General features: G+C 44.2%; 1 protein-coding gene across 2 annotated transcripts; it reads left to right on the plus strand.

The window, feature by feature from the left end:
* The first annotated feature begins 1,203 nt into the window (after positions 1 to 1,203).
* Positions 1,204 to 24,949, plus strand: epha2b (eph receptor A2 b). Of its 2 annotated transcripts, none has more exons than XM_076741523.1 (17): positions 1,204 to 1,340; positions 2,026 to 2,105; positions 3,644 to 4,292; positions 15,594 to 15,749; positions 16,082 to 16,432; positions 16,650 to 16,780; positions 17,029 to 17,200; positions 17,300 to 17,399; positions 18,098 to 18,153; positions 18,246 to 18,371; positions 19,031 to 19,228; positions 19,332 to 19,393; positions 19,571 to 19,780; positions 19,937 to 20,086; positions 20,193 to 20,386; positions 21,448 to 21,603; positions 23,087 to 24,949. In XM_076741523.1, exons 1-17 carry the CDS (start codon positions 1,256 to 1,258, stop codon positions 23,193 to 23,195), a joined length of 2,985 nt encoding a protein of 994 aa, XP_076597638.1. In that variant the 5' UTR covers positions 1,204 to 1,255; the 3' UTR covers positions 23,196 to 24,949. The 2 variants fall into 2 exon arrangements, with proteins under 2 accessions (XP_076597638.1, XP_076597639.1); XM_076741524.1 differs by having other exon boundaries at positions 19,031 to 19,216.
* Positions 24,950 to 26,852: the final 1,903 nt, after the last annotated feature.

The raw sequence follows: 26,852 nt of genomic DNA on the forward strand, positions 1-26,852 counted from the left end.
AATCATATTTATGCATTTTCTGTAAGATCCACAAATATTCACTCAGCTCTTTATTTATTAAGTTAATCTGTTCGCACATTGTGTCCCCTTAATGCAGTATTGCAGTACCTCTGGCCTGTGTGGATGTACCACAGTACATTGCTTGGATGTGCTGTGCAGCAGATTTAAAACCACTGACATGTCATTGCTAATTTAACCTGGGTTAGTTAAGCAATGACAAGGACGGCACTTCTTACCTGTGGAGGAAGGTAACTCCGTACATAAAGTACTTTACTTGAGTACAGTTTTAGGGTACTGAGTATTTCCATTTTGTGCTTCGTTAGGCTCCTTCCACTCCTCTGCATTTTAGAGGGAAATGTACTTTTTTTTAACACTACATTTATCTGATAGCTAAAGTTCCAAGTTATTTTTAGATTTGGCACAAAAATATCTGATCAGTGTATAAAATGTGATGCAAATTAAACTATTCAACAATATTTAAAGTAGTTCAAAGCAACATTGTAACATTGTAAAATTTAATGATAATAATAATAATAATAATAATACTCACAGTAGCCTTTTTTCTGCAGAATGAATACTTTCACTTTTCATACTAATAGTACAGTTTGCTGATACTTCTGTACTTTTACTTGAGTGATATTTTGAATGCTGGACTTTTACTGTCGTACTACTACTTTTACTTGAGAAAAAGATGAGAATACATCTTCCACCACTGCTTTTGAGAGTTTAGTGAGCCCACATAGTAATTTGTTATTTCTGTTGATTTAATCACGAGCAACGGAAAAGGAAATGACCAGAATATTTGAGGCAGCGATCAGTGTAATTAAGTGATGATTTACAGCTCAATAATTTAACATATTGTCTCAATAATATTGTTTTGACCCCACGCATGCTATTTCAATAGATGTGCATCAGGCTCGACCTGGGACTTCATCTTCTTCATGCGCGTTCTCACCGTGCGACCAATTGAGATATTTCCGACAGTCCCTGAAAGCTGCAAAAGTTTCTCATGCGCCACCATCCCCCCTCCACCCCCGCCCCTGAAAACACACACACACACACACACACGCACACACACACACACACACACACACACACACACACACACGCATTCCAGTGGGCGGAGTCCGTGACGCGCTGGCCCGTTTGTGAATGAGCTGCAGAGTTCAGCGCTCAGCTCTCAGAGCGGATCCCCAGCCAAGCCCAGGAGCGGAGAGAGAGAGAGTGAGAGTGAGAGAGAGGAAAAGTTTGCCAAATGGATTTCTTTACTGGAGTCAGACCTTTATTATTTTCATATGTACTCATTAATGGCATACTAATTACATTACAGACTAAGGAAGGTGAGTGTCTTTTTAATTAATTTCCCACAAGTTGTTTATCTGTGTAAGTTTGTTGGAGAGACGCACGCGTGCCATGCGGACCCTCCTTTAAGAAACTTTAAACTCAGGAAACCCACTGTCTTAACCTCACGAGAGTCTCAAATGGTATTTTATGGAAACGCTTGAATTGTATAAAATAGTTTGTGCTTGTAGTTGCATGTTTCTCGACTCACAGTGTGCATGTGCGCTGCGCTAAACTTTCTAACGCCAGCAGGTGAATTCTGGAGATAGTTTGTCACTACGGTGCTTTCTGAAAAGCTTGGATCACGTTGTGTTTTTTTAATGCATTTCTTTGCCTTTTCAACTGTGCACAATATTATTTTATTTATATATATATTTCATACTAAAGAGTCTGACATTCAGACACTCAAAGTGGCTGATAAAACTAACTCAAACTTCTACAGCCACAGTTTTCAACAACCTGTTTTTTTCTTTTTTTGCTAAATTAGAAAGTTTCAGTAAACCTGTTAGCTTTGATTTTATTCTTAATTTAAAATCAGCCATTTTTAAATATTTGTGTTTATTTATTCATTTATTTAATAGAAACAGAAGTCAGATATTGTGCGTCAGTTCATGAAAATGCGTCTTTTCTGCTTACTTTCATGGTTTAGTCTCATGTACTGACAGTACTCTCATGTCTCCACAGAGGTGCTTTTGGATATGAGGGCAACAGGAGGTGAACTGGGCTGGCTGACATGGCCTTTAGATCAGGGGGACAAGCCCGGGGTGAGTATCACTCCAGCTTCTCCTCCAGCTCCCACGTTTCCACTTGGAATTCGCCGCAGGATAAATCTGCATGGAGAAAATGTACAGGAAGGGAGCTGAAGCGCGGGCAGCAATATTTGACCATTTGACTCGTGCGGTTAGCTGTTAAGTGGGCTTGGTGTGTGTACAAGTCAGGTTTCTGTAAAATCGGGCAGTTAGAGCCGAATGGTTGCTTGAGTATGGAAGTGAGAAGGAGTTGCAGGATAGCGGGAGTTGCCTGCAGAGCATGTCTGGGCTACACCAAAGCTTAGGCAGACAGAATAGCTGCTAGCTCTGAACTGGGAATACTTGTGGCCTCTTGCGGTTTCAAGGCTTCAGCTCCAGAATTGTATGTTACAGAGCAATTAACTTTTAAAGTTTGCAGCATGTGGTACCTCTTTTTAGAGGGGGAGGGGTTTTAGTTGGAGCCAGTCAGTCAGAGCTACCTTTTCCTTAAACCAGGGGAGCATTTCTACGTTTAAGGCTGCGTCCAGAGAACATTACACCTAAGTGCTGTGGTTCTCTCTTTCTCCGTACTCAGGAGGCATGTGTGCCTTCTTTCATATTGCGGTTTCCAAGTAGTTGACCAGCTCATGCAAATTCATTGTAAATGGCCTCATTTCATGTGCTGATGACTCAAAGGCATGTGCTGGCGTGCTGCTCACAGTGGCTCACCCAACTTCTTCTAAGAGAGGTTTCACTGCTTGAATAATCACTTTGACACTTTAGTTCCACTAGTAAGAATCAGGTGTTATATTTTGTGTTGAGGGTTGTTGGAAACTTTTTTTTTATTGTGCACACTTTCTCATGTAACAATCGTCACTTATGATGATTATCATTTTAAGTTTTAAAGGTTCCTCATAAACAATGTTCACCAGCTGTTTAATAGAGGTGTTGGTTCTGCTGTTATACATCAAGTTTAAGTGCAGAGGCACAGTCAGCCAACAAAGCACATTCCTTTAATTAATAGCACAGTGGCTACTTGGAGAGAACCCCTGTGGGGCCAGTTGTTCCTCCAGAGGCAAAGTTATGTTAAAACATGCTGTCAGTTTTTTCAGAAATATTTGCGGCAACATTTAGTATGCAAGCTTCAACACTGTTTCGGGAAGATGCCAACAGCAGCATCGGCATGTGAGAGACGAAGAAGAAGAAATCGTTTGGTATCTTTGAAATGTCAGAAATGCTTTCTTGCATGAAGTCCTTGAGGTTTGTAGCATTTCATGCTGTAACGGCTCAGAAAGTGGAGTCCTCCATGTTGCACAAATGTGTTATTTCTGTGAAGGATAGTTAAAACATTCATGGGGAGTAATTAGCACTGTGAGGAACCATGGGTTCCCCTGCACACAGACTGTTTTTGTTTCGAGGTTCAGATTACAGTGGTTGAACCTTCATGTGAAATGCTACGGTGTGCTTTTATTTTTGCTTCCATTATAGCCTTGGCTGAGCTCAGTGTGCGTTGGGACTCCCAGGGGTCAGTGTTTTTACCCCTAACCTTGTTGGTTTGTGTGGCTCTGTTTCAGTGGGAGGTCGTCCAGAGGACCCTGAATGGCTCTCAGCTCTATACCTACTCTGTCTGCAATGTTGGGGAACGTGAGCAAGACAACTGGCTGCGCACCACCTTCATCCAGCGGCGTCCATCAGCTTCGCGGGTTTTCGTTGAACTCCAGTTTATCGTGCGTGACTGCAACTCTTTTGATGGCGCCTCGCTGACCTGCAAGGAAACCTTCAACCTCTTCACATCTGAGTCGGACGCTGATGTGGGTACTACCTTCCGCAAGGGCCAGTTTAAGAAAGTGGCCACCATAGCGCCCGATGAGATCACCAGCAAAAATGAGCTGCGCATCAACACAGAAACAAGAGTGGTGGAGAACCTGTCTCGAAAAGGCTTCTACTTGGCTTTTCAAGACATCGGGGCCTGCATCGCTCTTCTCTCTGTCAGGGTCTACTACAAAACTTGCCCAGGCACAGTGAAGAGCCTTGCGTCGTTCCCTGAGACGGTGGCCGGAGGTGAGAACCAGGCACTGAGGGAAGTGAGCGGGGTGTGCGTGGATAACGCCATCAGCGAGGAGCTGCCTCGCATCTACTGTACTGTGGATGGGGAGTGGGTGGTACCAGTTGGACAGTGCCAGTGCAAACCAGGCTACGAAGAAGTGGAAGACGCGTGTCAAGGTAAGGGCGTGCTCCTGAATCTTTGGTATTTGTGAAGGTCTTTCTGCCTCCAGGCACATCGACTTGTCTTGGTGTAAACGCAGGATGCAGTTCCCATGAGAATGCGTTAAATGCGACCATTTGGCATGAGTCACCATTTACCTTTATCTGACTTGCCATAGGTTGTAAAACAGGTCCATATGACAGACTGTGGATATTTATCATAGGTGTTATTATCATTGTTGAGTGGAATTCTCCCCTTGGCTAACATGGCTCCTCTGCAATGGAAGGAATGCTCAGGCCTACTTGTACATGTCCTGGCATCATCCCTGACCTTGAACCGATACCTATAAAATTAGGAAATGAGCTTTTGAGTTTCAGCTATGATTCCAAGATGTACAGCTCTGCTTTCAATGTGAGGGAGCCAATATTCATGTGTTTTAAAGCCTAAACTTACACTTTGCCTGAAGTCTGAAAGAGACAACTTCTTTCAAACGTATTCTGTTACCCAAAATAATGTGTACAAATCATCTTTATAGTGTTTTCTTTTTTTGCCACAGTCATAACGAACTTTGTAACCACATATTTAAGAAGCTGTTTAATGAGTGCCATGTCATGTCATGCTCAAACACTTCACCTTTCACAACACTTAGTTTATAGCCTGTTGCATCAGGTGATTTCCTTCTCTCTCATTATCACCGGCTCTCTTATCTTGATATGGGTGTGCTACTTTGTCCAACCATAACTCAGTACTTTGACTTTGTAGCTATGGTGTCGTTGTATTTTTAAGACCCACAAAGAAGGCTTTTATTGTTGTGGGAAGGGCTGTCACAGTGACTGAAAGTGATCAAAGCAGCCAGGGGGCTACTGTACTGTGATGGATTAGCATCTTCAAGGCTGGTGGGGGGGTGGAGGAGGCAGGAGGAAGCTTCTGAGCCTCACTGACTTTGTTCGTCTCAAGCATCACAGAAATCAGAGGCCCTCCTCTTGTGAGCGGGCATGCCGACTACATGTTCCCCTGTCTGTCTCTGCATCCATCTCTGCCTCTTCCCCTCTGCTTTCACGAATTTCCTGAGCCTCAGCTTTGGGGTGTATTGTCTGTCTCTAGAAGTGTATGTGAATATACAACACAGGCTGGCATGCAAGGGCCTGTTGAGATCTGTTCCATGACAGAACTCCTAAAGACTCCCATCTGCCTCAAGTACTCCTCCTCCTCCTCCTCCTGCTCCTTCGCTTTTTCTGCAACTCTTGTTTGCACATGCGCACGCACACATGCATGACCTGAAACACACACACACACACACACACACACACACACAGAGGTATGAATATCCTTAATCACACTATGGAACACACACCTTGGACTGCAGTTGTAAATCCACATGCAGCCTGCCCATAATAGATTCGCTTTCCCACTTAGTTTCCCTCCCATTGGCAACAAAGCGATAAAAGCGATGAAGTTTTCTGTCAGTACATCATTTTTAGCTGCGGGAAAGTGCCAGGTAAGATGATTAGGGAGCAGGCGGAGGAGGAGAGGCAGGAAGGAATGAAAGAAAAGTCATACAAAAGCCACGGAGAGGCTGTGTTTAGTGGAGGGGTGTGATTTTAAAACAGAGAGAGGTGAGGAATGGAATGTAAAGGTAGGAGAACAATGAAGCGCAGTGTTTCCCCGTGAGTCCGCAGGAGCCCACCTCCACCTCCGCTTCCCCCCTGGTCGGTACATTCCTGATCAGTTTGCTGAGGAGGAGCCTCACCCAACATTACTGCAGACCTGTGGAATTCCCAAGGGGAGGAAGAGCAGCTCCGGGTCAAGCCCTCACATAAAAATGACCAAACAAAGAAAAACCCCCCAAAAACCACGAAATGAAGTCAAATGAGAGGTCGGAAGACGCATGAGGGCAGTTGTAGATGAAGGTGGAAATGAATCACAGGGTAGCAGTGCGGGGCCAAGATGAATGGTTCGAAGGGCTTAAAGCGGAATCTCATCCAGACACACAGTTAATCATTCTCCCCACTTCTTTCCTGTACTGCGTGCTGTTCGGGGACGAACCACAAAACTTCAATTGTGGTGTTTTTTCTTACTTAGGTTGAAAGTTTCCATGTTCAGTGATGTGTTCACTCAGTTTTATGGCTCCTCGGCCCTGTGGGACCTGTTAAAGTAGAAATCTCTGACCTTATCTGGTTTTTGTCTGCGTCTCCTCATCAGAGCTCGCCGCTGTGGTGTTTTTGGCTTCAAGATCACTCGTCCGTCAAACTGTGTTTCTAGGATCTTGTTTTTTTTTTTTCCCCTTAAATTCCCCGTTGAGGTTTCTGTAGGTGGCGTGTGGCGCTCTTCTCTCGGTGGCCGTCATAGCTCATTTTTAACTACAGAGTCCGTCTTTTGGACAAACAAACTCTAAAGATAAAACGCATCACTTCCTGTGCCGCAGAAGAACCTACCACAGTGTTTAGGGCAGCAAATGCAAAAGCTTTTATTGACTGGTTGTAAATCGTATCAGTCAGCAGTAGTGAGTTACAAAACGGGTTTTGTTTTTTATGAAAGCATCACAGACCGTGATAAAAGAGAAACACTTTGGCTCTCAAAATACATGAGCGTCAATCATAGAACGCGTCGGAAATAGAGTAAGCACACTGAAAGCTGCTCTCAGGAGTTATGTTTATTACCACATTCCCATTAAGACGGATGAGGGCCTGATGAAGACCATCTTTGTGGTTCTCGTCAAATTAATTACTTTCTTGTTTAAACTCTTTTCGATGTCTGTTTGTTTTTCCTCCTCCCCTACCCTCTCTTACCATGCTGGCCCCACACTAAAGGATAATTGGGCAGATTTTGGGTCTGATCCGCCCCTCCTGACAATCATGAGGGTGTTCCTGCCTCGAGGCTGGTCTGAACAGATTATCTGCCTAAATGATTCTGAAGCGTGAGGAGTTTACGGGCATAGTCTTAAATGACACCAATTGGATCAGAGTCTCCCTGATTTCAAATCAGACATGTACGACTTGAAGTCCTGCGGTGTGACAGGAACAGGAATGAGAGCGAGCTGACTGGGAGGCATCACCGGCCGGATGTTAACAGTAAAACTTCCAGCTCACACTGCAAAATGTATAAGCTGTGCTGATTCCATCCTCTCAGTCATCAACAAATTCTTCTTCACCTCTTGTTTTCCGTTGCAAAGCTCAGCACACTCAAGTGCAACGAGCTGACGACGACAGTCTGCCTCCATGTTTGTTTTCTTTTCTTAAGTCGTGTTTGATCTCATGAGTTCCTGGAATTGACACTCTGAAATCACTTAGCAAACACGAAGTGTGTGGTCCTCTGTCTGGACTGAATAGTCTGGTGTGTGCATTCTTACAATTAAAATATTAAAAATCAGTTCAGTCTCTCATTAAAGCTGCAGCCTCCCATGTTTTTGAAATCAGTCAAGATTTGAAAACCCTCTTGTGTGCACCAAGGATTATGCAGCAGAATGAAATGTAGTATACGAATATTTTTCAGGTGAAAGAAGTATTCAAATCTATTACTTTAGTAACATGAAAAAAAAAATACACATTTGTAGTAGAAGTTCAAAATGTTGCCTTGGTGAAAGTACACTATTAGTAGTAGTAGCAAATTGTACTGAAAGTATGAAAACTAAAAGTACTGATTAGGCAGAATGCCTCCTATCAGTGTAATAGTGTAAATATATGATGTTATCACTATTACTGATTTTATATATGGGTAATTAAATCTGTTCCAATGCATCATATTTCTAAATGTTGTATGTATTTTGTGTGGAAAAACCTTAATGTTAATATTTGTACAGTATTTACTGGAATGTAGTGCAGTAGGAGCACAAAGCAGCATGAAATGGAAAGTACAAGTAACTCAAACTCACCTGCTTTCGATCAGGATGTTGTGTTTTTAGTCTGCTTAGTGAGAAAATAGAGATTCTTATTTTAAGTTCTGGGAAAAAATCCTGACTTTTTTTGCAATTAAGTGATTGGTTTTTAAATCAACAGCTGCGCTGTGGGTTTCCACTTGTGAGTCACTGTTGACACTGACAGAGTTTTCCTCCGTTCCCTATCACGCCCTTCCTTACCCATAATCCTCCATGGCACAATAGAACAGCATACCGCGTGTCACCCCACAAAGGACCACGGGCTGCCCTGGCTGGTCTTCGGGATTGGGTTTAACCGTCCAGGTCCACACCTCAGCAGCGGCTCTAAAGCCTCAACAAATAAGGCTTAATCCCACATCGTGGTTTTTCCACAGGGTCGTATTTAAAAAGGGAGACACAGTGTGGAATATGTGGACTGCTGAGGGCCGTTTTGGTGTCTTGGCAAAAATGGCATCCTGGTGGAACAACTGTCCACTGAGTTCCAGTAAAGTTATTATTCCTCTCGCCAAAGAGGTTCCAGTAAACTATTTTCTCTCTCCCCCCTCCTTCCCTCTCATACGTGTCTCTAAACTCATCCTCAGCTGATGTAACAAACAGTTGGTGACTAAGTTGTAGTTGTGTGACTGAGCGCTGTGGTGAGTGATTTGTATGGGTAGTAATTGACTTGGGTGTGTTTGTGCTTTTTAAGTGAAGTAACTACTGGTTCTACATGCTTTTTTGCCTTTGTGCAGTCTCTTTTGCTGTCCTCTACCTCTCTCCCCACATCCTGCCTGTCCCTGAAGAGTTGTTCTATTTTAGCCTCAATTTTCTGCATCTCGTCTCGGATTTATTTGATAGTTTCTTATCTCAACACGATTCCCATTGCCATCTTTCATGCACTTTACTGGAGAGAGGTACACTGTTGGGCAAGCTCTCCCAAGTATAACAAACTGACAAACAAAAAGTTTTTGTTGTGTTCTTGTTGTCTGTGAAATCACAGAGCGACTGTTATTTTTGGCTGCTGTGCAGGCCATGAATATGACACCAATAGAGTTTAAACATCCCGTTTCACACGGCCCTGATGGGACTATTTAGACTGTGTACAGTTCTCCTCTTTCTCACTGGTAAATACAGTTGTCCACTACTGACTCGTAAAGATAAATAGAGACTCAATTTGAACAATGCTGCCAATCAGAGGGCTTTTAGTGGAAAGGGAGAGAAAAACAACTGGCCCTATTCACATAGTGATTAAGGCATAAACATCTGGTGAAGGTGAAATGTAAACTTTAGCTGTCAGTTTGTTTTTGTCTGTGAACCTTATAATGGAATTTGGGATTTGGAATGCTGATTGTTCACTTGGAAACACATCCGACAGAAAGCTTGAGATCAAGTGGTTCCTAGGCAGTTGTCTCTCAATCAGCTCGTACCTGGAGCCGACTGGTTCCTCATAATCACCCTGCACCTTTTAAGAGCGAAGTCTTGTGCAATTTCATCTTATCTGATGGGGAGTATACAAAGAGACAGAAACACAGCACCACACATCAGCATCTCAAGGTTTTGATTTAGCTGGCTTACGGTGGATTTCACATAATGAAATCATCTCAATCCTGCCGGATAATCCCCACGTTGAAATTTTCTGCTCTACCGAATATCCTTGGCTCTTGATCCCTGGAGCCAGTCTCGAGAATAAAAAAAAAACGTTGTAAGTCGCTGACTTACCGGACAGCGCTGCTCATTTAGATTCACAGTCTGGATATAACCTCTCTTTTTCTTCCTCGCCTCTCGAAAGCCGTTGTGATTACTTTGAATTTGTGGATTCCTCAGATCTCGTGCCAAGGTAACGTCTGCCTTGCAGGCTAAACTTGAGGGAGTTGGTTAGATAATGGGGGGACTCTGAAGGCACTTTCAAGTGGTGTCATGCACCGTCTTGTTGGGCCACATTTGGAGTGAATAGAGCAATGGTAATTACTGCGAACGAGATGACAGGAAATGTAGAGATCGGGTGGCTCCTGTGACTCTTTAATGTGGATTAGAGCAAATCGTACCATCGCGGTTTAAAAAGTGTGATCGTTGTGATGGATTAGCCTTTGAGGTGTCAGAATGCATAGAACACGCTCGGTATCAACTACCTTTTGGACACATTACGCACTGACAGTAATGACTATTTTTGCTTGATTGTTGAGCAACATGTGATTGAAGAGCGATACGTCAACATGAACCCACAGATGGTTTTCTCGTTAGCAAGAATGACAAATCAAATAATGTAACAGCAGCCAAACTTTTTCAGCCTAACCCTAACCCTTAGTTTAGAGCTGCAATAACCAATATATTTATCTATTTTTGGTTAGTTGACGACAGATCATCTCAATATGCACTCTTGTTTCAGCTCTGGTTTGGCCTCCACCAAAAATATCTGACTGACTAGATGTTAAAATTTGTTCAGCGTCGGTAGCGTACCAGAAAGCTAAAACAATGAATGAAGAGTCCAAAACATTCTGCTGAGCTGAGAGGAAGTTGGGGAACTGCTAAGTTTTTGCAGCTTCCTCTCTACAAACTACACTTTTCACATTTCGCATTATTTCATCTATTGTAAATATGAAAAGTATGGATTAGTGCTGCTTTAACCTGGTGTTGGTTTCTTCTTTTTTCAAGCAAAATGTAACTATTTTAAACAACGAACAATGAATTGTGTTGAAATGCAGTCTCATAATTTAATTTCTAAATGTCTGCCATTAGTCAAATAACTGTGTGTTGGTTGTGGTGGGGAAGTTGGGACATATTTCCTCTTGGTGACATTCCTGAGCCTGGAGGCTGTGTGTGTGTGTGTGTGTGTGTGTGTGTGTGTGTGTGTGTGCGTGTTGTGTTGGGGAGTCCAGAGCAATGTGAAGCACATTGTATTGTACTGCTGGTGTGTGAGGTCAGCACTTTCCTTCCCCCGTGTCAGTCATCCCCCCCAGCACAGCACACCCCACCCACCCACCCTTCACTGCGAACAGGACGAGTCCGCAGCGGAAACCGGAGGTCACCTAATCCCTTGGTGACTCCCCGACCCGTTGGCTCAGGGCTTTCCATTGTCGCTCCACGCTGAGCGGCCTCGCTCAGCCACTTTCTATTTTGTAGTCCTGCCTGATAAGTCATTTTGTTTATTGGTGCATTTGGTCCCATTTTGGCCCCTTCCCCTAACCAGGAAGCAGACGGCTGCCGGCATCCAGTGTGTGACATGTTGGCTCGGCGTAGTGTAGTAAAATGGTGTTGTGTTTGCCACCTGGCTGTCTGGATTTGACCAGCGACACGGAGTAATGTGGCCAAATGTTCATGACTGTGGTCCAGCTGAGGCCTCTGGAAGCTGTGACTTTCATGTCAGCCAGGATCGGTTTCCTCAAAGTATCGGCTTCACTTTAGAGCAGAATGTCCTGAGCCTCCTTGACTCCACTTTTCGCTCCCTGTATCTGTCCTCCTGTTGATGAGTGTGAGTGGACAGAGGGAGTGAGAGGAGAAAGGGGATCAGGGAATTTATTGTGTCTGTTAACGACCCCAGATGAAAGCCTGAGTGCAATTGTAAAACAGATGTAATGCCCTTACAGCTGCTCCATTGGTCAGCTAATCCTTTTGACTAATGGTTACCCCCCTCCAACACACACACACACACTTCCATCAGCCCCTACACCTTTACTGCCCCCTGTTCCCCCCCTCCTCTACCTCAGTGACCCCTGGTTCATGTTACCAGCTCACCTCCCCCATCAGAGACCCCCATTGTTCCACCACAACCCGACTCCCCCAAAATGCTAATGACATGTTGTCACTCTGCATACAAACAAAATGACATGACATATTGCAATTACGGGTCTGACCAGCTCAGGAATGAAAATAGGGGGGTAGGGAGGAGAAGTGAATTAGATGAGGGCACGGACAAAGCGAAGACTCGCTTGGCTCCGGATATATTTGGGGAGCTGCCCTGATAAGGATCTAGACATTGTATTTATTTCTTACGGATTTATTTTTCCAAGATGTTTTTTGTGCACTGGCCATACTTCTGAATTTAACCTCCTTGCTCATGAGACGAGCCACAGTCCGCTGCTGCAACTCCTTCACCCTCCTCCTCCTCCTCACTGTGAGCATGTGTTTGTTTTACTTGGCCACTGACTCCCTGTAAGCCATACACAGTTTAACTCACAACTACCCTGAGGCAGACATGACCTCTGCCTTTTTAAAGCCCAGTGCCGGACTCAATTATGGGCCCCCCCTCCCACTTACTCCTCCGGTCCTGAGGCCGATTCCTGCTGTCAAGCCACCATGTTACCCCATTCATCCATCTATCCGATCATGCATTCATCTCTGTCGCCATCTCATCCATCTTAACGTCTGCCGACAAACCAGGGGCCTTTGGGGGCTCCCACTCCAGAGCCACTCTGGCTCCCAGAATGTAACAGGCCCCTGCACTCACTCTCAATAAACAAACACTGAGCCACTCAAGGCACACGGGGCCTCTCAAATGACAAACAGTTCTTTGCTCTGTAGCAATAGGGAAGGAAAAAAATGGCCAGTCTAAGTTTGTCAGATGTTTCAACTCAGAAGAGGCTGAGAGACTTTTGTTTATGAGAGGGAAAGCGTTCATTTCAGCAGCCCCCCCTTGGGTTTAGTGCCCACATTTGCGTAGGGTTAACGCAGTTCGGCTTCCTTTACAGTCATTCTGCCCCTGGACTCTGGTAGTCACAGCACTGATTCTTCATTTGGTCACGCTCCCCTGTGTTTCCATGCTTTGATTGGCTGCTTTAGGAAGGAAGGCTGCATCAGCCTCACACTTCCTGCTTCCTGTTGTGTCCAGCAACAATCCAAAGTCCCCCTCCACCTTCTCCATGGAACGAAGAGGTTTCCTTTCACCGGACTGTGCTCTTTTGTCGAGGAATCCTCTCTTTAAATGCCTCAGCAGAGAGTCATCTAGGTTCCTTTACTGTCATTGTGACTCATAAGTTGGAGATACACAAACTCCTCCACCTTTGTAACGGAGAGCTGGGGCTGAAAATGAAGCTGCAGTGAAGGCACTCTACTACAGGCCTCCTGTTGGGTGGTGTGCACTGGAATGCATCTTGATTATAGAGGCGGCTCACAGTGTAAGGCCATCATCTCCGCAGACCTGACCACGATGCATTGCAGCCTGAACTGTTGCGCCAAAAAGAGGCTAGTCCTCCTCTATTCAGTTGCCATGTGGCATTTCGGCTATTCCCATCTGCAATGCTTGTGTGTGTGTATGTTTTTTCTTTCAGCACTTGAATGGCATGGCATTCTCCTTGCCTGCTGGTCAGTGGTGAATAGCAATGTTAATGGGTTAGCTGGGAGCCTTTTTAGTGAGGACTGGGAGGGGAGAAAGGAGGGGAGGAAGGAATTTGAGGATTACGAGGAGGAGAGGTAGGGGTATGAATTGGGTTTTGGGGCAGCAGCTGTTCCCCCTTCTCAATGGAGGAGTTCGCCCTGGCCTGTCTCTTTTCTTTCTCCTGTCTTTTCTTCAGTCCTCAGCAGGATACAGTATTCCTCTCTTTCTTTCTTGAACCTTCTGTTCCTTCATAGCACCTCTCCTCTGCCTCGCCAAACCTCTGCCTCATCTGCGTTAATGAGTAGCAGTGAAACAGCTGGCCAAGGCAGAGAGGAGATGCTGTTTTGAGGGGAGGATTGAGTAGCATGCAAGCCTATTGGACAAACATGCAAATTCTTCTCGTGCTGAGTTTGTTTCTCTCCACCATTGTTGTCATTCTTTTCAGTTAATGCACACCTCTCTGCAGCAGCTCTGCCGCATCTCGGTGAGCCGCAGAAAAAGCTGAATGGAGTCGAAGAGAAACTCATGGTCAATCGAGTATGTAAATCCCCTTGATATGACTTAAATGGAGCGGGAGCTGTGTGCTTTCCATCTTGTGTGTGTGGTCACTTGTGGCTTCCAAATGAATTTCATTCAAGCGAACCACAGTGAGAGGCAGCCATAGTATCTCTGAGTGAATCTGATATTGTCTTTGTCCATGGCTCTGCCTTTCTAACTCACCCCTGCTGGAATCTGACATTGAAACTGTGTGTTTGCCTTTGACTTTGAGTGTTTTGTTGCTTCTCCATGGTCACTGGCATGAACTTCAATCTCTTGCACATGCTTTATTTCAGTTGGCGATCGTGTCCTCTTTCTACCTTGTCTGATCGTTCTCTTGCCATACTCGTCTTCATTCTCATTCTTTCCTTTGTCTCTTGAACCTTTCTTCTTCTGTTGTCCTTTGGCCCACAAGTTGGCTCTCATTTACATTGTCAACATCTTATGACATCTGTCATGAGCTATTTAAACGCTTCAGGCAAATGACTTGGGAGGAAGGAAGGAAATGTGTGTGCATGTTTGTATATGTGTGTGTGTGTGTGTGTGTGTGTGTGTGTGTGTGTGCTGAATTGACTTGGCAGAAGGACATGAACAGGTGACAGCCAACAGACATAATCCCTCTTCTGATGTCAGATTTAACCATGTGTCCACGGGTGTGCTTTGCATACATGTACGTGTATTTTGTGCATACATATGAGTGTGGGTGCATGTGTGCAGTGCATACATGAACGTGTGTGTGTGTGTGTGTGTGTGTCTGTGTGTGTGTGCGTGCAGATGAAAGTGTGATGGTGTGAGGACATGAGCAGCAGCCGTTGGAATGCTCTTGCAGAGTTAAAGGGGGGGCTGTCTCATTTTCACTCTCCTTCATGGCGCACTCGCTCCAAAATTTCACACCATATTAAGTTCATATTTCACCACTGCTATGCACAGCTGGATCCTCTACCTGTATTTCTTTATCTCAAGTTGGACGTGTGAAATTAGGTGTCATCTTATCTTGGCGATACTGTTTCAGAAGTCTGCCTGTGGGTGTCTGATTTAAAAAAAAAAAATACAGATGATTGTAGAGTGCGAAGGGATGCTCTGCTTAGGGCTGCTTCCCTTCTGTTTCTTAGTGCTTTCTTGATTTTTGTTACCTGTGTTTCTGGCTGACTTGCTGTTTTGGAATGTGGAACAACTGGTTGTCGACTGGTTGAGAAAGAGACAGTAAGAAAGCAACACCAGAGAGGGGTTGGTGGTTGAAACAGTAAGGAGTAGGAGTGCCGCTGAGGCAGGGAGTCTACGTTTTTGTTTCAGGGTTGGGCCCATGTGAGCAGCGACTCCGCTGGAATGGACAGTGTTGTAATGTGTAGAGTCAACACTGCGCAGAGCCTTGCCTCTGTTTTCCCTCCCATATCTCTGTCACTTGTCCAAATCTGACCTTCGGCCCTGACATAATAACGTGTCCACTCAACCTTTCTGTGTTGCTTGCAAGGTGAAAAGTTCACAGCATTACCGATCATCTGCAGAGGCTTGAGTGATCTGGAGGAACTGGCTATGCACTGTGTCATAAGGGATATTGCCTGAAGTCACTAATGTCCTTGTTCACCTGCTCATGTAAATATCTTTTTGTGTTTGCAGAATGTCAGGCTGGCTTCTTCAAAGCAGCAGCATCCGGTGACAAGTGTGAGTCGTGTCCTGCCAACACCCAGAGGCTGGACTCTGGAGCTTTGTTTTGTCCCTGTATGGATGGCTTCTACCGGGCCCCAACTGATCCCCCTACTGGACCCTGCTCAGGTAACAAGTCCCCTTGATCCTTGCCTTAGACCTTGCAATAAGAAAATTCGGAAATATTAGCTGTCAATGAGCTACCATGTAATATCATTTCCATGTGTGGCTTTCCTAGTGTGAACTTAACTGTTTGAATCCTACCGGGATTGCAGAGATGAAATATTGTTCTCTTGCTGCACTTTGCTGCACATATTAGTATGAGGTTTAAAGCACTGTGGTTTCTCATTTTAAAGGAGGTATGAGTTTGAAGCTTCTCCACATTTTGCTTCCTCTTCTGATCCTCTTCTTTCCTGCTTCTATCTAACATCTCATATCCTTTTCCAACCTGTGTTCCTCAGGCCTCCCCTCTGCCCCACGAGACCTGGTGGCCATTACCAGCTCAGGAAAACTCCTCCTCTCATGGAGCCCACCTGAAGACACTGGAGGTCGAAGCGACATCACTTACAGTGTTGAATGCCAGCGCTGCGAAGGAATTGTGTGCCAGTCCTGCGGAGAGAAAATCCGCTATGAGCCAGCCAACGCGGGCCTGACTGACACCAAGGTTTCAGTGAGTGAGTTGGATGCTCACCTCAACTACACCTTCACTGTGGAGGCACATAGTGGCGTGTCACTGTTCACTGATCTGGCAGTGGCAGTGCCTAATAGACCACCATCCACCAGTGCTCTGACGACATCTCTGCTCTACACAGGTGAGTGCTGCTGATATGAGGCAGTGGAGGGATATTATCTGTGCTGCAGTAATGACAGATCCTATCTGTCAGGCAGTGACAGCTCTGCAAGGTGAATTGTGCTGCAGGAGTGAGATGAACTCCCAGATTATTAATAGAGTGCAGACATATTTTTTTGTAGTTTTGGACATTTTCACATCCCAAAGATACTGAAGATTTCTCTACCCTCTGTCCTCAGATCCCCCCAAGATTACCACGATGCGACTGGTTGAGAGGACCTCCGCAAGCTTGTCCCTTTCCTGGGATGTGACCCCTCGACCACGGGTCCAGCCCCGGCCCATCCGTTATGAACTCACCTACCGCAAGAAGGTGCGTCATTCTAGTGGTTCTCCTGTGCTTAAATTAAAGAGTTCATGTCTTATTCTGTATTTACTACTGCACACATTCAAAGATATTTTAGTAAAATAATGTGAACAGGCCTCATTGTACACTCACAGCTCCTGATCTGATCATCATCATGATTTAAACATACATTTCATCAATAAAAACATCAAACTTTAACATAAATGGTCTCCATCTTCAACAGTAACATTGCGTCTTTTTATTGAATCTCCTAGGATGATAACCTTGATGTGACTACCTACATTGTGCTCATACTGGAGAAGAATTCTGTACAGATCAGTGACCTGGCCCCGGGCACAGCCTACCTGTTCAGAGTTCAGGCCCTGAGCAGCGATGGCAGCCCAGGAGGCTCCAGCATGGAGGAACAATTTGAGACCTTGCCAGAAGGTACAGAGGAGAACCACAATGGATAAAGTTTCGCATCCTTTGTTCAAGTATGGGATTTCTCTGATGTGTGTCAATATTTTCTTTACTCGTCTTTTGCAGAGCGCCTTAATCAAAACAACACAGCAGTCATCTTCGGTGCAGCAGTTGGAGGAGCGGCCATGTTGTTCATTGTGATCGTGGTCCTGTTCCTACGCAGACGGTCAGTAACCGCCCCTCTGTGCCGCTCTCCCTGCCTGTCTGTCCTGTTAATCGGTCAGAATACACCCTCCTTCACTGGCTTCCTCTCTCATTCTTTTGCCTTTCCTTTGTGGGGCCTCCAAATGGCCTTTGCATTCACTCTCTCCTCACCTCTCTCTTTCTCTCTTCCTTTAGCCAACTTTCTCTTTCTCTTTATCTGGATCTGTGTCCCAGCACTCACTAGGGAGGAATTTGTGTTGAATGCGCCTTGTCATTGCTCAGTGGTTATATTCTAGTGAGTGTTGGGGCCTTTGAAAGGAAATTGGTCCGGGGTGGTACATTGTTGGTGATAAGAGGCGCTTAGTTCCCTCTGTACCAGACCACAGGCACTTTGTAAAGGTGACCTGGGCCTGTGCTGTGGCGGACTGTAGCCCGTCTGTCCACCTCCCTCCCGCCTGCTTGTCTGTCTTTCAGTCTTTAAATCGGTTTGGCAAACACAGTCTATCGCCAGCGTTTATCAAAAGGCTGCTTCTGTATGAATGGACACATTGCACCAGTGTCGGTATCCTTTTGAAAGCTTTAGAACATCTTGAAAAATGGCTACAAAGGTTGCTATGTGCTATTGATATTAAAGCAGCCAAATGATATAAAGACAAATGTCTGTTTGTTCTTTGAAAGTGGGGTATTAATTTGAGAGATGGGTTTTATCTTCTTCTTCAGGAAAAGAAACTCTCACACCCGACAGGGACCAGAGGACACCTACTTCTCCAGCTCAGGTAGACAAAAAAATCTCTCATCTCTTTACTTCATTGTATTCCGTTTAGTTTATTCAATTGTTAATAAACTATTTTCCTTCTTTTTTTCACAGAGCAACTGAAGCCCCTGAAGACCTATGTGGATCCACATACATACGAGGACCCCAACACAGCCGTCCTGAAGTTTGCCACTGAAATCCACCCCAGCCACATAACCAAACAGAAAGTCATTGGAGCTGGTGAGTGACAGCTCTGCTGAGACAATCTGCTGTGGGGCTTAACTCCGAGATGTTGAAAGATTTTTCCAATCCCCAAATTCGCTGTTTATATTGTGCCTTTTCCACAGCTTAACGGGCTGACTGACAGTGGTTACTTTACTGAGATTAGCATCTATCTGGCTGGGTTCTCACACAACAAGTTGAGACATTTTTTTGTGTGGCAACTCTTGGCTGTGGGATCTATGTGTTTTGGCTCATGCTGACATGAACAATTACACAAAGCAAGTGTTGCAGAAACAGTGTTTTGGAAGGATATCAGAGCACCTTCCCGGGCCCTGCCCAGATCTTTCATACCTGATACGTTTTTTCAAGCACGACCACCTTTACCCTTTGAACTGACATGCACCCCATCCCTTGTCTCCTCATGTGACAGCTGATTCCCATGCTTTTACACCACAGGCCATCCACCAGTTATACAACATAGGTTCTGTCTCAACACCCAGCCAAGACACACCTCTGTGATAGAGCCTCAGGCAAAACAGCCACACAGACTTCCTTATTTTCCCTCTGTTGCACAGCAAACCCCCTGCAGCTAGAAACATGAGAACACCTATCAAACGCTTATACATCTAATATGTCTTTTCTAATTTCATTGTGCCATTGATGCTGTTTTCCTGCAGGAGAGTTTGGTGAGGTGTACCGTGGTATTCTGAAGGCACCGGGGAGGAAAGAGGTGGCCGTGGCTATCAAGACGCTGAAGCCAGGCTACACAGAGAAGCAGAGGCAGGACTTTCTAAGCGAAGCCTCCATCATGGGCCAGTTCTCCCACCAGAACATCATTCGTCTTGAGGGGGTGGTCACCAAATGTAAGGACTTCTGTGAGTTTTGTTTTGGATTCTTTCTTTTTTTTTTTTTTTTTTTCTTTCCTCTCAATTTTTTTTTCAGGCACATAATTTATTCTTTATTTGTGTGTGTGTGCAGTCAAACATGCCATGATCGTGACTGAATACATGGAGAATGGAGCACTGGACAGGTACCTTAGGGTGAGTTTGCCACACAACATTTCTTCATATGGAAACGTCTCTGGTCTAACTTCTAGATCTAGATCTTTTTCTGGACCATGATGTCTGTCTTAGAATTTTATACTGTACTCTCATGTCTGTTTCTTGTTGTTTTGGTCACAAAACTTTAAATCATCTGTGCTTGTTTTCACCCATCAGGACCACGATGGCGAGTTCGCCTCCTTCCAGCTGGTAGGCATGCTGCGTGGCATCGCTTCAGGCATGAAGTACCTCTCTGACATGAGCTACGTCCACCGTGACCTAGCTGCCCGCAACATCCTCGTCAACAACACTCTGGAGTGTAAAGTGTCAGACTTTGGCCTGTCACGGGTGCTGGAGGATGATCCTGAGGGGACATACACCACGAGTGTAAGTAAATATGAGACCTTCTGTCAGCTTAAGCAAAAAAGCTTCGCCTCAGTCATGTCATTGCAAGGTGCAGCACGATATCTATGGGCAGCAATGTTGGTTTTAAGATTCGTTTTTTGTTTGTCTGTCTCTAACTTGAAGTTTTTTTCTGAACAGGGAGGTAAGATCCCCATTCGTTGGACAGCTCCAGAGGCAATAGCATACAGGAAGTTTACCTCAGCTAGTGATGTGTGGAGTTTCGGCATCGTCATGTGGGAGGTCATGGCCTTTGGTGAAAGGCCTTACTGGGACATGAGTAACCATGAGGTAAGTTTCAGATTGAGCTTTGCTGTTAGAGCCAGCCTGACTGTAAATTCTTATGGTAAACCTACAAATGGGAGAAAATCTAATTACTCACCTGAAAACTTTGCAGGTGATGAAGGCTATCAATGAGGCTTTTAGGCTACCGGCGCCAATGGACTGTCCCTCAGCCGTTTACCAGCTGATGTTGCAGTGCTGGCTCCAGGATCGCTCCAAGAGGCCCCGCTTTGGAGACATTGTCAATCTGCTGGACAAGCTGCTGCGGAGCCCAGACTCCCTGAAGACCATTGCAGACTTTGACCCACGGTAAGATTCATATACATGCCAGACTAAGGGCTTCAAATGAATCTTTCTTTAGAGCTGACAGTTCAGTAGCTGCCACCACTATCAGCAACTTCTTGGACGTTCTTGGAAGCAACCCTGTAATCAAACTTCTCGCAGACTCCTTTTTTTCCAATATAATCTCCACTTTCAGTGTCACTTCTGTTGACTTCTTCTCAGTTTCCCCTCTGGTTGATGTTATCTGCTTATGCAGCATGAAACCCTAATATGCACCCAAAGTCCTGTGGCCTCTTTTAAGACGTGGAACTTTTCTCAACTTTAGAAAGAGCTCTGTTAGCCTAAAGAAAAAACAACAGTATTTTGAATAGTGACCTCATTCTTACTTAAGTCACAAAAACAAAAACTGAAGACTGGATTGCTGTGAGACCTGACTTTGACAATTTGAAGACTTTAGAGAGACAATCAAAGAGACAGACAAGGGGTATGACATGCAGGCTGCAATCAAACCAGGAGCATTGTATTAATCTCGTATTGCCTCATTCACACTCCAGACTTGTCTCATTTGACTTGAGACTTGACTTGTCCTGGCTGGCCTGCGGCTGGAGTTGGACTTGTTTCAGTTCTATTGAGACTTGACCTGGACCTGCTTCAAAGCACTTAAAAATCAGCTCTGGCAGCACCTCTCCATTTACTCTGCGGGCTGTGTGTTTTGGGGTTGTTTGGGGAAGAAAGGCGAATGGCTTTAAGATGTTCTACTGAAACCATTAACAGGACATACTGACACCTTGCCTGCCAGGTTAATGTGTGTGCATTCCTGGCAAGGGATTACTAGAGCTCTGTTGTTTGTGATCATGTGCATGAATGCATATTTTCCCTTTTGTGAGCGAGCATTAAAGCCAGAAAGGGTGAGAAAGGACAAAAGGCTGCCATGCTCATATCTTAATCGGCTCTCGCCCTGACTAATCCAACTGGTTTTTATCACTAACTGGTTTCCTGCACAGTAATTGCAGTCCTCAATCATCCTCCTTTGTTGTGGGAAAGTCTGTTGATTATTATCTTTTGGATCCACTTTTCTTTGCTTGCAGCGTATCCATCCGCCTGCCCAGCACCAGTGGCTCAGACGGTTCCCCCTTCAGGTCAGTGTCTGAGTGGCTAGAGTCCATCAAGATGAGTCAGTACAGTGAGAACTTCACTTGCGCTGGGGTCGTCACCATGGACCAGGTCCTGCAGATGAAGAATGAGTAAGTGGGACATGATTTCAGATTTGGTTACACCACATAACGAGTTTAGATTTCCTTATTTTATTGACTTGTGAAGTATGTTTTTGGCAAAGAAGAGGAACATGTTGTTGTCAAATTATGCCCCAAATTAAACCAACATGCTGCACAAGGATGTTTTTCCTCCCAATAAGAAGTCTGTTATGAACTTCCCTCGAGTAGTTTATGCATTTGTTTTCATAAAAATGTTGCTTTTTAACAGCCAGCTGAATAGTCTGCGCACAATATAATCTCAAACCTCAGTTACAACTTGAGAAATGTTTGAGATGGAAAAAGTAATGGAGGAAAGGAGAAGGAGTGGGCTCATTTGTGGTGGGCTGGCGGTGGTGGCTTGTGGTCACTGCAGTCCTTATTCTTCTTTCCTCTCTTCATTCTTTCTCTTGTACCTCCCTTCACCCACTCACACTAGCTGCCCCGGGCAGCACTTTTGCTAGAGCCCCCGAAAACCACCAGTTTTGCCTGGTAAGGGCAAAGGCCTTTTGTGGCTGCTTTGACATTAAAGGAGGGAAGGAAGAGGAGAGAATAGTCTGTGGAGCAGGAGAAACTAAAGGAGATTAAGGAACTGAACAAGATGGATGAGATTTGAAGCCCCATAGGCGGCACAATTGTACTTCTAGAAAGATTGAAGAGGTGCGCTCAGAATGTACCCCCTGAACCTATCACAGTGTAGTTTAAGGCAATTGGATCTTCTCAGTGTGTAGGAGTGCTAAGGGGGCAATTTAATGAAAATTGGCTCAACCTTTGGACAAAAAAGGCTAGTGAAGCACATAATATAAGGTTGTTTTGGGGCAATAACGAGGGCCAGAGATTTTCCTAACCGCATGACCAGCCAAAAGGAACCCCCCTCCTCCTCTGCCATGGTATACGTATCTCGTTTGGTCTCAGCTTGTGATTTGGGAAGATGGGCAGACTGTAAAGCAGACGACAACCGCTTTTGAAGTATTTGTCATACAGAATGGTGTGATTTCATGGCCCCACGTTTCCATCTCAGGGCATCTGGTAGCACTCTTGGAAAACCAGCAGTTATTTACAACCCACCCTCTGCTTGCCAGACAAGTGATTCATGGTCAACAGGGAGAATCCTCGTTAAGTAATTAAGGCTGTAATTAAGGCTTTGACTTGGGACTGCTGTGTTGCAGGGCTTTTGCAGGTTTGCATCATGTGCTCGTGAAGAGCGAAACCCCCAGTATTTTCCTTTATGGTGAAGATAAATTGAAACCTCGGCAGATTGCTAACTTGGAACACACCCCACCTTGCTGCAATGGTTCTGCAATCAAACTAAGCATGAATGGAGTCAGCTGGCACTTTGTCACATTTGATGAGTGAGCGATTACTACAAGGCTTGGGAGGCAGGAAGGATGTGCCAATGTGAAAAGTGCTGGAATGAGGCCAAAGTGTAAATCCATGTGCAGCTCCTCTTATACTCTGTCATGTCTCTCTTTTCCAGGGATATTAAGAACATCGGGGTGAGGCTGCCTGGCCATTTGAAAAGAATTGCCTACAGCATCTTGGGTTTAAAGGACCAGACCAGCACCCTGAGTGTGTTTGCAGTGTGATTGTGACAACGAAGGGAATTAAATTCGGGCACTGAAGCAGGCAGCCCTTTGAACTCTAAGCTGAGCTGGAGCGAAACTGCAGGGACGGCTTTGGATCGGCAGGACCAAGAGAACTGTGCCATCCTTTGGGGCCGACTGAATCAGACTGACTTACTGTACATTTTTGATTTCTTCATCTTATCTACATGGGAATTGAGCAAATATACAACAATAGATGTATCAAGTAGACTCTGTATATTTAGATATCTATTTTTATTATCCATGTCTTCTGTACAGATTCAACTCATTGCTCATGCATTTATTATTTTTCTTCATTTCACATTCCTGCTTCATAAACTTCAACAATCAAGCCAATCAATTATCAAACAAACAAGGGAAGCACAGTAAGTGTGATAGTATGGGAGCAGTGGAGTCCAGCCCTGGCTCAGTGTTTGGTTGGTGCTCATGTCACGGCGTCTGCCTTTAATTGGCACTTTGGTCCGTTTCCCGTTAGGCCAATGAGGATGGAGAGTCGAGAGGGCTGAAATGAGCTTGAGCTGGCCCAAAGTTAAAGAGATGGTGTTGCCTAAGTGTGTAAACACGGATGGACTTCCGTCTGTCTGGCCTTCTGTTGGCTCTATGCAGAAATTAAGCTATAATCATATAAGTGATGTTATATGAAAAAGAGAGGATATACTGTATGTGAGGTACTCTGTGTATACTTTTTTTGTTTCCTCATGTTTGGGCAATTACCAAAAACATTTGGATTAAAATTATAATGTAGCACTTGGATCAGAGAATCTCATCATCTTGGTTTGTCTCAATTGCAAGGAAAAGGCTGTTATACACAAAATCCTGAACAAGATGAAATGCTAGCAAAGTGAGAAATTGCGTGAATGAAATTAGCTGAAATTAGAATTTATCTGTTTGTAGAATGTCAGTAATGAAGAGGGAGAGGGGGAAGTTTGCCAAAATGCAAATGCCCTGAAAAACAAAACAAACAAAAAAAAGATTTAATGATGATGAGTCTTGTTGTGGTTGAGATGATTTCATACTTAATAATAGTTTGGTTTGCAATTTCAATGTCTCATTTAGTTTGGTAGAAACTAGACAAATACTCATATTTCTGTTGGTTGGAGTAACATGTTGACGGGATGAAACTATATGCTTTGACAATTTAGTGCTTGACTTGTTCCAGACGCTCAAAGACATTTTAAAGTGCCTGTCTGTGGAACGTTAGCAGGAGGTTGCTTCTGTCTGTTTTAATGAAGCAGCTCTCCGGTCTAGTGGGAAGTGTATAGTGGACAGTTTTCCCAGTGCTCTTAATTGATGACTGCAAATCATTGTGTTACTGATGTACACCTTCCTTTACTTGAATTTTTACTGTATTTTCAAATGTATCTATGATTCTAATGTAGCTGATAGATCCATGTTTGGAAAAGGGATTTTTTTTATTGGTATTACTCTGGTTTTCTGGCTGCAATTACATTTAAGTGCATTTTGTATGATTTCACTCTTTACCATATTACCAAACTGATTATTTTTCTAAGTTGCCATCACTTTCCAAAGCAATGTCTTCTACTTCTGCTGCCTTTCCAAACATTTTGAGACTTCCTTCATCAAAGAGCAAACTCCTTCCTTTTTGCCAGTTGTTTTATACTGTATTTAATAGCCTATTTATTTTTTACTTTTATTTATTTATACTGATGAACATTGAGCTGGGATTATAATTGAAGGTTGTTCTCTCATTCTCAATAATAAAAAAAAAGCTGTAATGTCCCCCTTTTATTCCTGAATTATTCAGACCTGAGATTGCCTTCTTTGCTTTTGTGGAGCAATAAAGTCTTAAACTGAATTTGGCAACGCCTGCTGTATGATTGACACAAAACAGAGCAGAGGAATGCTTTATTTGTTTTAAGCAGTGCCAGGATGTTTATGCTTCCACCTGGATATCCTTATAATGCTGCTGGATTAGCTGTAATAAACATACGAGTGCACACACGCACACATGCACATACTGTGCAAAACACGCACACACATCACCATTTCTCTCTGTGCAACTACGGAGGACATTTTATTAGATTTGTATTGTCTAATCAAAGCAACCAGATATTAAACCGTGAGAAAAAAGTCGACTTGAAAAGCTCAAATTTAGCTGTGATGTTTGTATGTATTAAACAAAGATCACACAGTCATCCGCCGTTTCATTACTCTTGCCTTGGGAAATGAGCCCCAGTGTGACACCACATTTTCTTCTCCCATGAACTCTTCTATTGCGTTACAGCGGAGGTCAGATGTCAGAAATTCTGTGTTCCTACTCAGAAAAACACAGCGGAACGACCCTTTGCAAAGGAAACAAGTGAAAGAAATAAGAAATGTTTGCATATGTTATCTGCCATATATATAAAAACTATAGCAACACACACATCACTACATTGCATGTCTTTAATATCATGATTTCAAATGCCCATAAGCATAATCATGATCCTTAATGTCTAAATGCAGTTTCAGCATTGCATGACCACAGATCTATCAAAACACATGTGTGGTACATTGTTACAGCTTTCATAGTTTGAAGGATAATATATGTTTTTGACCTGGCAGTCAAAACTACACAAACAAACCCAAGTTGCAATAAACTGGACTCATCCTTTCAAGCCTATGGATTTCCACTGGAGCTTGGGATGTGTTAGCAGTCAGTTCAACCCAGATACCTAAACTTAACCACTCTTAAATAACCTTGATGTGACGCCCACTTCTCTCATTACCTGCATTTGGCATATTTTTCCACCCGCCAACACTAAAACAGAGGTCAGAGGTCAGACATTTTATTTGGGAGCTTCAAATGTCTGACCTTGGGTGGAATGCAGTGGTGTGTAGGCGAGCATGTAAATGTCCTCATCTAATGTTACGTTAGCTGCATGCTTCATCACTACGCTTTTCAGATTGCAAGACTGGCACCTGCTGAGGACGAAAATGCGAACAAAATGCAATAAAATGTTAATGTTCATCTAAAAGAATTCAACAAGTCCAGACATGCCCCACACTTACTCTGTGCCTCACCTTGACGGATCCACGCTGCCTTATCTCACTCACTCTGACCTTGCAGTGGCAGGGAAGTCCCTGGCGCCGCACTTTTAGAAAATTATCAGCTTTGGTTGATTGATGCAAGTGACAAAAGCCGTAAATGCATTCCTAAGATAAGAGTCGCTCACTAGAAAGAGCAATGTCAATATTTAGGTATTGGATTAATCTGCGGGTCAACAGAGAAGCAGTAAGAAAACCCAATGCAGAGGGAGCATGGGAACTTGGATCTGACACTAAGTCCCTCATGAGTCTTTGTCCTTGACTTCCAGCTGGCTGTGTGCTGTTACCTCTGTGAAACCAAAGGGATGCCTAGAAATAGTCTTAGCTTTGTGTGGCGACTTTAAACTGAGAAAGTCTTTCACCATTTTCCATCTCCGTCCATGCATTTGCTCAGCGTTTCACAGCGTGGTTGATTTTTTTTTTCTCTCCTTCCATCCACGATGGAAAAAGAGGAGCAGAGCCACACTGTTGGGCTGCTGACTGTACTGTTTGGATTTATGCAAATCCACGTCTGAGTGCGTCCATACTGACTGCTGGAGGAGTTTGGTTTATGTCCCTGTCGTCAGCTGTAATGTGATTATCCTCGCGCTG

Source organism: Chaetodon auriga, chromosome 10, assembly GCF_051107435.1.
Source record: "Chaetodon auriga isolate fChaAug3 chromosome 10, fChaAug3.hap1, whole genome shotgun sequence".
NCBI lineage: Eukaryota > Metazoa > Chordata > Actinopteri > Chaetodontiformes > Chaetodontidae > Chaetodon > Chaetodon auriga.